The sequence below is a fragment of the Eupeodes corollae genome, chromosome 2 (genome assembly GCF_945859685.1).
Source record: "Eupeodes corollae chromosome 2, idEupCoro1.1, whole genome shotgun sequence".
NCBI classification, from domain to species: Eukaryota; Metazoa; Arthropoda; class Insecta; order Diptera; family Syrphidae; genus Eupeodes; species Eupeodes corollae.
Window position 1 is genome coordinate 91,417,253 of NC_079148.1, and position 17,723 is coordinate 91,434,975.

Genomic DNA, 17,723 nt, shown 5'->3' on the forward strand with positions numbered 1-17,723 from the left:
TTAAACGATCGATATAGACTGAGGTACACATCCGAAGCAAAAGAATCTATCTAAAAAATGTCTTACAGCAAGCTGGACTACAATCTTAATCAAAAGAATTACTTCCGAGATGACCTAATAACGGATCAAATATCTATGATATTTAGACTTAGAGCAGAACTGCTCAATCTAAATTTCATTCCCCATAGAGATGATTTACCTTTAATGTGCGAATTATGCAATATGGGTGAGAGAGAAACATTTTTATTTTCATGGGTAGATGTGTGTTACGAGAAACAAAAAGACATGTTTTTGGAAGCGATGTTGCAAGAGCTGATCACTCATCATTTAAATGAAGTAGATAGATGGTTATAGAATACAAATTTGTCAATCAGGCAGACAGGCAAACAGCCATGTTATGTAAGAACATTTAACATTGAAAAAAATAAATCTTATAACATTGAAAAAAATAAATCTTATCTAATCTAAATCATAGTCAAGAAAACAACAATGTTGTCAAGCAGCATCTTTGTATATTTGCTTTAAGGATTAAGTTTGAGTTGATCATGTGCAATCGGTATTATCTAGTTTAGATTGTTGAAGTTATAGTGCGTAAGGCCTTGTAGGTTGAGGGCTTACTACTGACAACCATGCCATCCACTGGTGATCAGTGCAAAGTGCATTTATAAGTGCATATGTACTTTGAACGGAGCGTTAGTGTGTCTTTTGTGTCGCTCCACATAGTCAGAGACTTCTTCAATCCCCCATCTCACACCTTAAGTTAAAGCAATATTTTAATATGAACAAATTAATATATCTTCGATTTCATGCTTAGTTGAATAGTCATCCTTAAAAAATATGCTGACTGTTATAATATGTAATTTCCTTATACAAATAATATTCAAGCCACTTTTTTTTAGGAATTAAAAAGGATTCTCTGTTGTTTTCATGGAAACAAGATTCTTAGAGAGAACATTGCTGATAAGTTTTGCGAATTCGTGTTCAGTTGAATTTTGCATTCCCTCAACTGTCATCATAGTCGTGGTTTCGTTATTGTAATTTGCATTTGTAGTAACTGATTCCTTTGCTTGCTGAGCAGCCAAATTAAATTGTATCAAAATAATTAGATAACTAGTTATTCCTCCACTAACCTAAAAGACAAATAACAAAGAAATATATATATTTAAAACTTTACTTAATTATGTACGTTAAATAACTCACCCCATAAAGGGTTTCCATATCCAAAGTAAAAAATCCACAAGCTGAGAAATCTACCGAATGATTGAGCAGTTTCAATGATAAATGATTGACCTTGTTTGTTTTTAAATATAAAATTTGTATTGTTAGGATCTTATTAAAATTTAAATTCAACTTATTTACGATTTCATAAAATGCATTATTATCCACAGCGACACCGCATTTATGTAGACAAATTCCAGTTCGTTTAGATTCCAAAGATGTTTTCCAACTGAGATATATTAAATAGATGCATTTTCCCGATGTATACAGAAGATAGATACTTGTAATTAAAGCATTTTTTGCCGATCGAAAAAGAGATGGAATAGGCTACAAAAATAAGATGTGAATATTTTTATGATGTTCGATAGTAATTAAATAGGATTGTCTTATAAGTTGTATAAATTAAAAGAAGTTTCAAGTTACACAAAATGTATAAAACATAAAACTAAATGGATCGAAGTATATTATTAGTCGTGGATTGGATACTTCTACTCTACGAAATCATTTCAATCAACGGCTAAACCCAGCAATGTTTGACTCACAGTCATGATCTACTATGCCCAACCCTGTATTTATGACGAGATTTAAGACTCACTAGCAGATGGAAAAGCGACAGGTGCAGACAGGATACCAGCGGAATTCTACAGATATGGCACTAAAGAACTGATTAAGAACCTGGCAAACATATATAATCAAATTTTTGAAACTGGAATCATCCCTCAGCAGTTTAAAGATGCTTCGATTTTTCCGATACACAAAAAAGCCAACATCGAAGATTCAGCCAACTATAGAGGAATCTCGTTTTTGAACGCTTCCTATAAAATCTTCAGTGTGATTCTACCAAAGCGGCTGAACACGTTGATAGACTTGAATAATCTATTATGTGAGTCTCAAGCCCAGATTCAGGTCGGGTTACTCAACCATCGATCATATATTCGTTCTAAGGAGCATTGCTGAGTCTTTTATGGAAAAAATAAAAAGCTATTCACTTTTTTTGTGGATCGTTTAAGTTTGGAAGAGTTATTCAGAACTTACACGCAGACACAAGAGCAGCGGTATGGAATGGAAGGCAGGTATCTGAATAGTTTCAGATGCAGTCGGGAGTAAGACAGGGCTGTGCTCTCAGTCCTAGCTTGTTCGCACTATTTATAAATGACATCACTGACGCATTACCAGGAGGTGTTGGATATGCTGGAGAGGTCATTAAAGCCTTATTCTTAGCAGATGATATAGTCTTGCTGGCATACTCACAGCAATCCTTATAGCTTATGATAAATCGACTTTCGGAATATTGTAGACGATGGAGCTTGGTAATGAACCTGAACAAATCGAAAGTGATGGTTATCAAGAAAGGTGGAGGAAGGTTAAGCTCAAATGAACAGTGGTACTTCAACAATGAGAACATAGAAAGAGTCAAAGAATATAAATACTTAGGAGTATATTTTACCCAAAGCTTAAGTATAGAAAAACACCTCAACGAAAAACTTCTTAAGGCTAAAACCGCGATTAACGTGGCAAGGAAAGAATGTTTCAACAACAAAACATTGCGCTTAGCAGTAAATATGAAGTTTTCGAAGCTGTATCCCAGTCAATCCTGTTCTACGTAGCCCAAGTTTGGGGAGCAAAGAAATTTGAGACTGTGGAAAAACTCCTGAGATTTTATTTAAAACGAACATTCCGCCTTCCCTCATGCACCCCAAACTACATGATAATGTTAGAAACAGGCTTATCTCCACTCTTCACAAAAACGTTGAAGCTGCAAGTCGATTACATTCTGAAAGTACTGAATATGCCCAACAATCGCTTATATAAAAGGCAGCCTTACCAGCGATACAAAGCAAAACAGGATGGGTTAAAGAGTGGATTGGGCAAGCAGAAGATAAAGATGTAACTTTAAATCTCAGTGAACAGAGTACTTGGAAATCGTCACTGTACCAGGTAATAAGGCGTTTAAATGAAAATTTTAGAAATGTGTTCACATTTCCAGCATCCAGCTCACTTCATCTGATGACCTATAGCAGGCTGAATTATAATCTTAATGAAAGAAACTACTTCCAGGACATAAATACTGTAGAGCAAACCTACAACATGTTTCGGCTAAGTGGTGAACTCCTAAACATAAATTACATTCCACATCGCGAAGATCTTCCACTGCAATGTGATTTTTGCAACATGGCTGAACGAGAGGATATTTTTCATTTTGTCGGAAGGTGTCCAGTTCTGAGAGAAACTAGGAGAAATGTACTTGGAAGAGACTTTTTATCAGAAAACGAATTAGATTAATTACAAAATTTTAAAACCATGCTTTGAAGATTGTTAATGAAATCGTACAAATAATTGCAAGTAAATAAAAATGTATCTAATTTAATCTATAAAGCATACGAGGGTTTTCCGATAAATACTTAGCCTACAAATGAAAAACGAAAGTTTTAAGAAAGTTTCCATTTTTTTTCAACATTGTCGCCTTTTAATCCACAATGCTCAAATTTCTTTAACCCGTGTAAAAATTAGGTTTCTCAAGGTCTGCAAAGTAAGCCTCCGCGGTGGCAATGACCTCCTTATTCGACGAACATTTCTGACTTGCGAGTGGCTTTTTCAAGTCCGGAAATAAAAAGAAGTGGCACGGAGGTGTGAGCTGGTGCGTTGACGTGGAATAGCTCTTTTTTCGTTGCCAAATGCGGTCGTTTTTTTTCTGCAATTCGCTGTCGGATAGGACCAATAATTGGGCACAGAGAGCCTCTGATCGTTTTGCCCTTCTCCAAGTTATCGATATGGCAGATTTGACCTTCTTTGGAGCACGTTCGCCGGGTGGAGTCTATTGCTTCGACGTTCCTTGGTCTCTGGCGCATGTATATCAGTCGGTCTTTGTTTATTCGACGGCCACAAAATGAAGCAGAATCAATTCCGATTTCACTTGTTCTCCGGAGGGATCAAAAGCGGCAACCATCTCACCGCCCCAGCTTTCTCATACCCAAAATTTCATGTAGGATATGACCTACGCAGTCTTTTGAGATGATTACTGTCTCAGCTACCTTCAATCGGCGGTCTTACAATACGAGATCATCGATTATTGTTCCTTTATCCTGCGTAGTAGCCGTTTTTGGAGCACTAGAACGTGGCTCATCAAAAACCGTTTTGCGTACAAAGCTGATACTTTTTATATCAATTTTTGACAGACGCTATCGAAAGAGAAGAGTCAAAGTGTTCTTTGATTTCGCTCCACGATTTTCATTCTGAAAACAAAAACCGAATCGATTCAGCTGAAATTTCGACAGTAGCAGTCTACGAGAATGTTCTATACGATAGTAAATATCTCTTGCAATAGTGGCAACCTCAGGTGATGAGGCTAAGTAATTATCGGACTATCCTTGTACCTGTCTTCATTAATAAAAAACTCTAGAATAACTGGGCCAATTTAGACGAACAAAATTGCTTAAGTTTTATTTAAATTGTTTGAACGAGTCGATCCGTTAATGGGTTTAACTCTGAACTAAGCGAAGTCGAAAGTAATGATTTTTTAAAATCATGGTGGGAGAATTTGCTCAAACGCAATGAGTGTTATGTGGAGCATTAAAAGAATGTTAGTACTTAATAGTTATCTACATAGAGAATTTAAGTATGGAGAAACACTTGAACGGAAAATTCATCAATGAGAAAAAGGTGATAAATCTCGCGTGGGAGAGATGAATCGCTTGCAAAACCAAAATAGCAGCTCTTAAGGTCATCTAATTATATCAAAAAATGGATGGTACTGCAAATGTTTTGATGTGTTTAAAAAGTATGCAATGGTTTCTAACTGCAATGTTGAGGTCCTTCAAAATCAAAAAATCGATACGTACCAACTATACCAACCAAATTTTCAAGATGGATGAAACAGGTAGAAGAAAGTTCAATTAGACAAAACTCCATACTAATTGCATCGTACTATCTACTTCTTGCTTAATCACAATTAAAAGAAGATTAACTGCTTCCATGATGATCTCAGTGTTAGCGAAGTACCAATTATGGTTAGACTGTAAGCTGAACTTCTAAATCTTAAGTGCATACTGCACAGATCCGACCTCCAAGTAATCTGCAACATAATTGAGTCAGACGACATTGTGCATTTCTAAGGAAAGTGTCCAAAATTAAAACAAACTATAAAAGATGTATCTTTGGTAAAGATTTTCTAGGTATAGATGAACTGATAGCTCAATTAAACAAAATTTAATTAAATTATTTGCCATTTATAATAATATAGAAAGTTTTGAGTTATAAAAATTCTAAGAGTACACAGGGTTCCTCGTGAAGGATGGGCCAAATTGGGTCCTGATTATGGATTTTCGCGACGGATCGTTTTCAATTCGACTCCCGTCGTATTTCCTTATTAACGAATTCGCCGCGAAGCGTGAATAGTTCTTCCCATATTCCAGTGATTTGACACTTTTGGTTTGACTTTTTCTTCCTATTTCCCAGTGATTTGATAGCTTCAAACAAATTTTGTTTTGGTTTAATTGTATTTGTGAAATTTGTGGTGATTTATTCAAAATTTTATTGTGGATTGTGGATAAATTATAAGAAAACTAAAATAAAGCTAACTCACATTTTTATATAATAACAAGCAAGAAAGAATCCACGAAATCGAACAGTGAGCACTCTTTCGCTTGTGAATCTGACAAAAAAGCTGTCGGATTTCAACTCTTAAACAAACATTATGACATTTCAAATCCGCCTTCGAATTCTTTGATAGGTCGAATTTAAAGCAAAACCAATAGTTGAAAAATGGCAAACTCACTAGCAAAACGATTCGCCGCGAACCCCATAATCAGGCCCCAGGTCACAATCTTTCAGAAATTAGTAACTTGTTTATCCAATTTCGGGACAGTTTACTTTTAGTAAAAACAATTTAGTGGATATTTGAAACCATTAATAGCAGGTTTAAAACAAATAAAAATAAAATACTTTTCTAAACAAACATTTTATTTTTCACCTACGAGAATGTTATTCAATTTTCATTATTATTTTCGTGAATAATATAATCTTTTTTTTTAAAGACAATAAGTTTCATTTAACAAATATCACCGTTTATCTATATGGCCACAATTTTAAACGATCTTAGAAATTTTTTTGAGAAATAACAAGGGGTTGGTTTAAGGTTTAAACTCAAAATGAATTACAAATAACAAAATTGTAAAATCGATGAAACTGCAATTTTAAAAATAATTAACAATTAATATTTTTATTTTGGTTTGTAACTATTAAAGGTTTAAGCCTGTAGATAAAAGTTTATTACAATAATTTCTTAAGAAATTTAAAAAACGTATTTAACGTAAATATGATGTAGGCAAAATTATGTTATTATTGACAAATTGTTGAGAAAAAACAAACATTTATTTGATAAAAGTGTAATCTGGTAATGATATGGTTTGAGATAGAAATAAATAATTCATAAAATTGGGTGTTCGACGTTAAAGCCTAGTACATACTTGTGAACCATCTCGTGAACCCATACAAATTTCAGTTTTTGGTTCACCCGTGAACTTGCTCGTGAAGCTGAGTGGAGAACAAAGTGGAGAGTTTTCGTTCACGGGCAATTCACGTGCAAAATGTACGGGAACTGTTGGTGAAGCTTTGACATTTGGTTTCCGCATGTTCACAACGTGTACTCACAAGTGTGTACCAGTGAGCAATGTCAAAAGTTCACTTTCTCCACTGGCGAACGTTCACTTCACGAGGAAGTATGTACTAGGCTTTATAGTTTAACCCAAGTATAACATATCCAAAGTCTCCAAAACAGCCCTGTTTAAATGCGTGTGCACAAAAAGCCAATATAGTGATTTTGGGGACTTCAAAAACCGTTCTCAAGCTAAACCATTGCTAGCTTTGTTAAAAAAACGATATGTACTGAATTTGATTTTAATTTACCTGTCCTTGTGTTCCACAATATAGAAAATATAATTGTGCGGTAAATATAAGAAAGCCATAAGCCATCAATACCAAAACAGGATAACTCCATAGTTCATTTAACCACTTTCCCAATTCACAAATTTCATCGTGAAGTTGGCAGAAATTACTTAATTTATCATCCATTTTGCTGATATTACTCAGTTCACTCGAAACATTAACTGAATTTTCCATTTTAATCTTATTCGATTTGTTGTAGCGAAATGAATTTCCTGAGTTTGATACTGCAACTATAATGAAAATCAGAAAGAATTTGTTAAATTTATTAATACAATAAGTGCTAAGTGGATAGTTTACGTTTTTGTATACTCGTGGCTGTGAGAATTTTGATTTCGGCGTTCCGTTTTTTTTTTAAGTTTTTTTTTTTTATTTTCAGCAAAATAATCTCGACTTAAACACTGTTCGACAAGGTTTCTACCTGGCAGTAAAATTGCACTTTTCAATGGGGTTTAATGGCCTTAATTCAAATCCTACTTCAACATTTTTAAAATTTGAAAAAAAACATATAGAAGGCTTTTGGAGGCTATCTAAATTTGTGAAGTAGCTTTCTTCAATATTCAGTTGTAATATTAATTTTATTTCCCATAATTTTCAAAAAATCTTCATAAGTTTAAAGATTTCACTTGTCTTAAACAAATCTAAAAGCAACGCTTAACTATTTTGGCTAAACCGTTTCTTAAAAGAAGAAGGCAAAACGATTTGAAGGTAAGTTAAATTCTTGTGACGAATCTGTTGCCTAAGCAATTCTGCAGGGTGGGCCATGAATTAGTTAACATTTGAAAAAATCGTATTAAAAAACTATTTAACATATTTTAGAAATCGTTTATTTACGAGGAATATAATTAGTTGTAATTTATTTTTTAAAAATTAAATCTTCTAAATGACCACCGTTTTGGTTTTTGCACTCATCTAAGCGAGTCCTGAAGTTTTCGAATACTCTTCTGCAAAGAGACCGCGAGATCACCGACATCTCTTCGATGATTTTTTCTTTAATTTGACGGAGTGTATTTGGTTTATCAATGCAGACTCGACTCTTTAAATAACTCTATAAAAAGAAGTCTGCTGGGGATAGATCTGGACTTCTGGGTAGCCATGGGATGTCACCTCGTCTGGAAATCAGCTTTTCCGGAAACATTTCTTTGACCACCGGCAAGTACTGGTTCGATGTGTGACATGTGGCTCCATCTTGTTGAAACCATGTGTTACGAATATAGCCAGCAAATTCCAGTAGCATCGGTGCTAAGTCCGCGGGCCGCCGGTTTATTTCACATTTAGTGTAGATCCCGTCTCTTCGAACTTCTTCACCCATTTCTTTATTAAAGGAGCACTTGGACACTGACTTAAGTCGTGTAAACCATATTCAACGCGAAATAAGCGTCTCACAGTAATGAGCAAAAAGTTACTTAAATAAAACTGTTTCATGCAGCAAGCGCGTTGCGGCCCCGCGAAGCGATCCATTGCGACTAAATTTCCAAGAAGCGAGCTAGTGCCCCAGCCCGCGCCTCGCGCGCCAATAGTTTGCGCGGTAAGTTACATTTAAATGTTAACGAATTCTAGGCCCACCCTGTATTATATCAACTTTTAAAGATCAATTAAAAATATTAAAACAATGCTTAAAATAGACATTTTTAAATAATTAAAATCAAAGTTTGGATTCAAAATCAGTATTGATTTCAAAAAATCCTTATCAAAACTATGAATGAATTAAATTAGAAGTATGATCAAAATTTCAAACAGAGTTAAGCAAGGACTCATAAGTCATAACTAATGAGAATTACTTAAAATGCTTTCAATTGCATCTAAAAGACAGATTTGTATTTTTTGAAATCATTATACAAATTATTTCAAAAGGTATTTTAAATTCTAACATAACTTTAAAAATCCAGTTTTTGTTTGTTTTAAAAGCCTGATGTGATAGACAAACTTAAAGGCGAGGTTCGAATTTAGTATTTTTTAATCATTTATAATCTTCCCATAGGAAGGGAATGGGTCTGATTTGTCAAATTGACAATTTTGACATTTCTCGACGATTTAAGGTCACTAGAGTCAAAATAAAAGATTTTTAGAAAGATGTCTGTGCATGCGTGCGTACGTACGTTCGTACGTCCGTACGTTCGCGACGTTTTTTTCGTCATCCATAGCTCAAGAGCCAGAAGAGATATTCACTTCAAATAAATTTTGTTATACAGATAATAAAAAAAATGCAGAACGGGCAAGAAAATTGCGTGTTTTTTTTTACCACAGGAGTTTTAAAAAATGGTGAACATTTTGTTTAACCCTTAATATCTTACGAACCAAAAACGCTAGAGACTTGAACTACATTTTTGTTTAAGATTCAGTAACATTTTGAGAAAATCGAATTGACAGTTTTATTTACAAAAAATAAAAACTTAAAAGAAAATTTAATAAAATTTGGTAAGAATTGGTTTTCGACTAAAATATCTTTTCAAAAACTTGAGACTATGGATTTAAGCTAATTTTAATTTATAAGAAATATTGTTTTCAACATTTGGAAAAATTTTGAGAAAAATCGATTTTTTTTTTATACAAAATAAAAACCAAAAAAAACATTGCTCAAAGTTTGTAAAAAATTTAATTTCGATTTAAATATCTTTTCAAAAATTTGAGATTATGGCTGTCAACTAATTTTATCTTGTAAGATATATATTTTTTTTAATTTTGAAAGATTTTTTAAAAATCGAATTGACAGTTTTTTTTAGAAAAATAAAAATCTAAACAAAAAAATAAATGAAATTTGGTAAAAATTGATTTTCGACTCAAATATATTTTTAAAACTTTGAGATATTAGCTTTAAACTTGTTTTATTTCACAGAAAATATTGTTTTCGATACTCACTATTTTTTTTTATAAAAATCAAACAGTCAGTTTTTTCATAAAAATATAAATTCTACAAAAAATAGTACCCAAATTAGGTAAAAATTGATGTTCGCTTCTTGATATATTTTGCCTTGCAAAGTTTTCAATGTTTTATGTTGAAACATAAAAAGCAAAGCACTATTAAAAGTGCTCCATCACAGTCATTTAACTTAATCAAGAGCAACAGACCATTTATTATAAGAATTTTTTTCACGATTTTCTGAGAGTGTATTGGCAAATTCAATTCAAAACTGAAACTATCAAAATTGTTTTCTTCAATCCTAATGTGATTTATTTCCCTTCAACACTTGGTCTTCTTTACATTTACATCCTAACTTCTGTAGTTTTTTCCAAAAGAAATTTCATTTTGATAATCAACAAAAAACAAGTATTTCTAATGAGATGTTTATTACATTGAAATTAATTAACAATGGCAAACGGTATCACCCAAATACGCACCAAGGTTACGTTTCCACTGTCATATTTTGCATTGACCTAAGCAATGTCTTTTGAAAGACCTAAAGAAAAAATATCTAATTGCCATCATAATATTTTGGTAGTAAAATTTGATCTAGACCAAAAACTTTTGTTGTCTCATAACGATTGTTTTATTGCATCATTTTTAACTTTCCATAGGAATTTTGACATTTCTCGACGTTGGTAAAAATAATTGATATTCGAATCTTGTTATCTCATAAATAAACGAAAGTATTGGCTTCAAAATAATTTCATTCTGTGCTCAATTTTCTTTAAAAATCCAATCTGTATTTGTGTCTCCTAAAATCAAAAGCAACATATTCCACTTTTCTAGAAAACAAAGTTAACGACGCAATTTTCTTCATTTTTTTTAAATCTATCTTTCAATGTGATTGAAATTTTCAAAAGTTTTCCTATTCCAAAGATATTTTGTTTTAAATACTAGTGTTAGAATCAAAAACAACGTATTCCCCAGACATTTTTGAATCAAAACGATTTTATTCCTGTTTTGAAACAAAGTAGCTTTATTCCAGAGTAAATTCAATTTTTTTTTAATCAAAACAAATGTATTCCAAGTTGTGGCCCGAAAATCAATCCGTTAAACTATTGTGCATGGATTTAATAATTATTTTTAGTTCGATCTGTTAAGCTATTAAGGGCGGATGCAATTTTATAAAACGTCAGTATGGAATCAATCGAATCACCTGTTCTTACAGCTTTTTTCACTATGTAGGTACAAAAGAAAACAACCAATGACAACATGCAACCATAAAGGTGGATCTTATAAATGTAGAAAATTGAGAACAGCAGATGCATTATATTTTTCAAATGGTTTTTATACAATACCCTCAAAAGCTATTGCAACATTCAAAAGTCTGAACGTTCGGACCGAAATTTGAAGAATGGGCCAAGGAAACAGTTCTCTGTAACTCTTTTTGTCAGAACAAAACAAAAGCATACCGTTAAAGTTTGCCAAAAGACTTTTTTTTTTTTTAAATATTTTTGGAGTTACAGCCAGTCGAGTAAGAAATATTTGCAATAATCATTTCAAAACAGGATCAGTTCCTTCGGAAAAACGTGGTGGTGACCAAAAAAGCTCTAAGCTAAGAGAGACGGAGGAACTCATAATTAATTTTATAAAAAAATATAAACCATTGAAGTGCATTATTGTAGGAGTAGAACCGCTAAACGACAGTAAAATGTGGAAAGGTTTCAATCAGATCCATCAACTCAACCAAGCTAAAGTAAGCTTTTTTGGTATGGTTTTCAACACATGCTTTAATCTTGGTTTTAAACCACCTTCATCAGATGTCTTCTCGACATTTCTTCAAATTAAGGAACTGTTAAAAATTGAAAGAGAAGATGAAGAAAAGGTTCAACTAATGACAAAACTTCAGATCCATAACTTGCGGGGAAAAGCATTTGTTGACGTCTTATGAGAGGAAAGAGAAGAATTGTTGACAATGTCTTTCGGCTGTCAGAAAAATATGACACTACCGACAGTTTCTGACCAAGCAGCTTATTAGAGTCGGCAGATATATCTGTATCTTTTTGGCCTCGTTGTAAGTAATTTGCACTCATCAAAAAACCACAGACCCAAAAGATCAAATCAAATGGTAGACATGTGCATTCAAGAGAACACAAGCGTCCACAGGTTTTTCTCAAAACCAACCTCTGTCTATCAACTCTTACTCTCACCTCCCCGTGGTCAACATCGGGTGCCTAATAATTCAACTGGAGATTGGGTTCCAACCCCAGTGGAAAGTTGTTGTTGAGGTGGGGAGAGGTGTTTCCACTAAGGCACCTCTCCTTATCCAGACGGCAGCAGAGGAATTCCCGAGATGAAATCAACGGTAACGTCTACAGTTCCAGTAAGGTTGAACAACTTAGGGAACACCTTATAGGGCTTCTTTGAAATATTCGGAGCACAGGCCTATAATTAGCGGTTTTATCGGGCTCCCTATCCTTGGGGTTATACTTAGGATCTGGCCCTCCAGGTTGGGGGTTGTGCTGTCGGGGTGACTTCCTGGCCACGTAAAAGCTTTCATAGTTGCGAAGCACCAACAAGCCTCGGATACGGACGGATTTACTGTTGACAACCAACGCAAACGAATAAAGGACAACGAACTTCGGATATGCACGTGGAATGTTAGGTCCCTTAACAGACCACGTGCGGCCGAAGAATTAGCGGAGTCCATAGACCGCTATAAAGCAGATATCACCGCCATCCAGGAAATACAATGGGATGGGCCGGGCAAAAAGAGGATGAAAAACTGCGATATTAACTATGGTCACTGTTACCACGAAAACCAACAGCGCTTATTTGGATGCGGCTTTGTCATCGGAGCCAGACTTAGGCAAGAAGTCTTGAGCTATAGGTGCATCAATGAGCGCTTCATGACCATACGCATCAAGGCTAAATTCGGCAACATTAGCCTGATATGCGCGCACGCACCCACAGAAGAGAAAGACGACAACACCAAAGATATGTTCTTCGAGCTCTTAGACAAAACATATGAGCAGTGCCCTAGCTACGATATTAAAATAGTCCTGGGCGATTTTAATGCCAAGCTAGGAAGGGAAGACATCTTTGGTGGAATAATCGGGAAAAACAGCCTGTACGACAACACTTCCGATAATGGATTCAGGCTCATAGATTTTGCTGCGGGGCGAAACGTCATGGTAGCCAGTACGCGTTTTCCACACCTCAACATCCACAAAGGAACTTGGACTTCTCCAGATCAATCTACCGTCAACCAGATTGACCATATTGCGATCGACGCCAGACACGCTTCCAGCATTATGGATGTACGAACTTTCCGAGGAGCTAACATCGACTCGGACCACTACCTCGTTGTTGCCAAGGTAGCACTTCGGCTTTCCAGACCCAAGCCAAAACAGGGAGGTGCTGGGAGAAGGTACAACGTCGAACGGCTACAATCGCCAGAGGTCGCCAAATCCTTTTCCGACCGAGTTACAAGTAACCTCTCTCGAAGTTCGAAGTTCTTTGCCGCCAACACAATGTATCAAAAACCAGTGGCAACATTGCCAAGATGCAATCAGAGAAGCCGCCTCTGATGTGCTGGGTTTCAAACAGCTACCAACAATTAACGCCTGGTTTGATGAGGAATGTCGGCAGAAAAATGCAGTCAAACAACAGGCACGCAAAGCGGCGCTGCATAAAAGGTCGAGAGCTGCTCATGAGCTCTATGAGCAGAAGAGACGAGAGGAACGCCGACTTCTCAGAAAGAAAAAGAGAGGGCATGAGAAGCGTGCGGGCGAAGATGTTGAGAGGTTTTAAAGCAGGAATGAAGTTTGAAAATTTTATGAACAGGTGAAATGAAATTCACAGGTACATAAACCTAGAACCAAAGGCTGCAAAGACGAAAGTGGAAACATCTTATTGGAACCGCAGTCAATGCTGAGGATCACCTCTGCCGTAATATGTGAACGTCTAAAGCCCATCTTCAACAACCTGATATGTCCTTATCAGTGTGGTTTTAGACCAGGAAAATCCACAGTTGATCAAATATTCCCATTACGGCAGATCCTGGAAAAAACCCAAGAACACCAAATCGACACCCATCATCTTTTCATCGATTTTAAGGCCGTATATGACAGCATATACAGGGACAAGCTGTATAAAACTGCTGTATAAAGCTGTTTTGGCATCTCTGCCAAACTCGTCCGTTTGTGCAGGATGACCATGGAGAATTCACGCTGTTCCATAAAGGTTGGAAACAACTTAACAGAACCTTTCGATGGCAAAAAAGGTTTTAGACAAGGTGATGCGAATAGTGCAGAGCTCACACGTCAACACTAGAGGCACTATCTTTCAAAAGTCTGTCCAATTACTGGCATATGCTGATGACATTGACATAATCAGAAGAACTCAGCGTGATGTCAATGGGGCTTTTGTAAGTATTGAGGCAGAGTCGGTAAAAATGGGTTTAGACGTAACTTTGAGGTAGTCGAGGACTTCGTCTACCTAGGCTCCGCTGTAAACGCAGAAAACAACACCAGCGCTGAGATCAAACGCAGAATAATTCTTGCTAACCGCTGTTTCTTTGGACTAAGAAAGCAATTGAGTGGTAAAGTCCTCACTCGAGGGACCAAAGTGTTGCTATATAAGACCGTTATCATCCCCGTCCTGCTATAGGGTGCAGAAGCATGGACTATGATAAAAGCGGATGAAAGCACCTAAGGTCGCTTCGAGAGAAAAGTTCTTCGTGTGATCAACGGTCCCGTATGCATCGAAGGGGAGTGGAGGAGAAGATGAGGGTGAGGCCCTATTTCAAACAGGACTGTAGCGCCACCTTAAGTAAGTATTTCAACAGCTTTGCGTTACAATTTTGGAAGGCATTAAAACGATTCGTTTGGTTGCTAATGGATGTGGTGGTCGGAATAAACACTCGATTTTGATAAGTACATATGCAAATAGAGCACTACGTCACATTAACTCCGTCGAATTGATTTTCCCCATTCCTGGGCACTCCTATATACCTCCTGATAGCGTGTTTGCTCAAATCGAGAAAAAATTTATAGCTAAGGAAACCATCGTGCCTGTTGATGAGTATTTGCCCATTTACAGGAACTCGGAACTGTACTGAACTTGGGATCCTATGAATGTCCGGTTTTAGACTTTAAAGATGAAATTTTAAAATTTACAAAGCCAACTTCCGCTTGGCATTTTAAATTCAACGCATCAAAAAGATTTATTTTAAAAAGAGGAAAACTAGGCTGAATTGGCGTTCGGAGTGAACCCTTTTATAAGTCAGATATTGGAAACCAAACAGAAAGAAAGGCAAACTTTGTTCTTCCATGGCTCTAAAAAAACTATCTTTAGGTGTAAAATAAAAGGATGCAAAGATTAATAACGTTGATAATTTACTCTAAAAACATTTGCTTTGGAAGCAATTCGAAATCCTTTCAATTGCTGAATTTGTATAAGGATATTATCGAAGTAAATAATACTCATGTTGAAGACAACATCGAAGCTGATCTTATTTTCGAACCCTATGAACCGCATGTAGCCATCAGGATTTAATTTAAACTATAGATACTTAATATTCTTATTACTATCAATAATTTTTGTTTGTTAATGTTTTTCTTTAGTTTAAATTACTTATTTATTTAACCAGAAAAAATATTAAAAATTAACCAAATCATATGTGTTTCATTTTTAAAATCAAACTATTCCGAAAAGAAAATTTCCATTCAATGAATTTCAAAACAACACTATTCCAAAATGCATTGTTAAATATGTCAAAGACGTTAGGACTGCCAAAGCCAAATGATAAGCAATTAGAATTGAAGATCTAAGCTGAAACATAAAAAGAAATCGATTTCTACTTTTATTAAGTCCTCGTCTCTACAAACTTTTTTTTTCAATATCTCGAAACTAGAAAAGTGGAATACGTCGTTTTTGAATTTTGAAAAATTGGTTTTCGGATAAAAATCTCGTTAACAAAAATAGATTTCATCACATATTGTTGGCAATTTTTAGTTAATTTCTTAGAAAAATTCAACTGACAACTTTTTAACAAGACACGAAAACCTTCATAAGCTGATAAGAAATAGTTTTCGACTCAAGTATTAGGAGAACCATGAAGATAAAGCTGAATATTTTGCAAAAGTTTTAATCAAGAAAAATCGACAGACAAGATGGGAAGCTGTCAGTGGGGGTGGCATTGCAGCCTCTTTTTTTAATAGAATTTTAACATTTTCAATGCTGTATTTCGTCATTTATACTAACGAAGTAGTTTTTACTTGTCAAGTGTCAAAATAAACCCTCTTATTGGCAAACCTTATATACCCTATATTAACTATAAATAATTTACTAAAAACTTTTCTTACCTCTGTTGGAGTTCGAAAATATTCTCTTTTTTTCACTAACCCTAAAAGGGTTTCCCGAATGCATATCCATAATGCTAGCATGCACTTGACTGTCTACAGTTTCCGATTCCATTTTAGATTCATTTAATCGTTGTATCTTATAATGATTCTCCACCAAGTCATCCAAGTAATTATTGATAGCATTAAATCTTTGTTTTAAACAAAACAAAAGCGTAGCAAACCAAATTTTATCAAAAACACTTAACAATGTCGGAATGCAGGACATGATCCACAAAAACGAATACCATTGGGTGTAATCGACTAGATAAACGAATGTCGAAATCATTATTGTCAATTCAGCGAAAACTGCTATAATGATCATTATTGAAATGCGTTTTTTAATGGAAACATTATTGATGTGTATATTTTCGAAACTTAATTTCTCATCAACGCTCTTAATTCGATCGAAGAAATTTCCAATTTTGCCTTGATTCGTTATTGCTGAAATTTGATCCACTACCAACATGGCTGGGGCGATATAATTCAAAAAAAGTCCAATTACGAATGTTAGGGTACCTTAAACAAATATTTTTTTGCTTGAATTTATAAGTATAAAGATTAAATGTACAATACATCACCTTGTTGGCCATTACGTATATTTTGTGCTAATAATTTCTACTTACTTTGCTTGGCTTTTGTTGTTTGATCCTCATCGTGAAAAGAATAAATTAAAAAATTGTAAAGTACCAATATAATTATCATGTAATTAATCACAATTATAGTTCCCCATTTTGAGGGTTGAAATATTTTCTCTTTGCGGAAAGCCTTTAAAGATTGCGGGTAAATACCACAAAACTTACAGAGAACAAACAAAACGTCAAAACTAGAAACAAGTGATTCTGGTTGTGCCATTTTGACTACTGACTCTGCCGTCCGTAATATCCAGGAGTAGTCTCAGCTAAAAATAATCGACAAATTAATTAATAACCATCAAAAAAATTAAATCGATTCCAAATGAAAGTGATGGTCGTACTGTTAACCATGCAATTAATTAGTTAATGGTATTTTATTAAATAAATGAAAACCTTATGATTCAAGGAGCGAAAGAAAGTAAGGGTAGCATATGTAACTAATTTTATATAATGTGCATTGTACCATGTCCATAGTGTCGATGTTTGAAAACAAAAATGGTAAATTTGAATTAAGGAATATTTTTTTTTTGGATTGAAGGGTTTGAAGACACGAGAGTTTGGAAGGTATTGTTTTGAGTAAGGCCTTAAGTAGGCTTTTCAAATATTCTACGTTTACTGAAAAATTGATATGGGAAAGCATTACACATTCGTGCAGTGTGGATAAAAAAAGAATCTCTGCAC

At 34.8% G+C, this 17,723-nt stretch overlaps 1 protein-coding gene across 1 annotated transcript; it reads right to left on the bottom strand.

The window, feature by feature from the left end:
• Positions 1-534: 534 nt before the first annotated feature.
• On the bottom strand, positions 535-17,268 carry LOC129946252 (gustatory receptor for bitter taste 66a). The gene is made up of 6 exons (XM_056056379.1): positions 17,034-17,268; positions 16,372-16,926; positions 7,123-7,391; positions 1,360-1,545; positions 1,201-1,290; positions 535-1,130 (listed from the first exon to the last, which is right to left on the bottom strand). Exons 1-6 carry the CDS (start codon positions 17,260-17,262, stop codon positions 903-905), a joined length of 1,557 nt encoding a protein of 518 aa, XP_055912354.1. The 5' UTR covers positions 17,263-17,268; the 3' UTR covers positions 535-902.
• Positions 17,269-17,723: the final 455 nt, after the last annotated feature.

What these genes read in the sequence shown, in the direction of transcription:
- LOC129946252 (XM_056056379.1), bottom strand. Translation starts at nt 17,262, where the DNA reads ATGGCACAACCAGAATCACTTGTTTCTAGTTTTGACGTTTTGTTTGTT. An exon ending in ATTGTGGAACACAAGGACAG is followed by an intron (nt 1,546 to 7,122) that starts GTAAATTAAAAT and finishes TTATTTTTGTAG; the next exon opens with CCTATTCCATCTCTTTTTCG. An exon ending in ATAATGCATTTTATGAAATC is followed by an intron (nt 1,291 to 1,359) that starts GTAAATAAGTTG and finishes AAAACAAACAAG; the next exon opens with GTCAATCATTTATCATTGAA.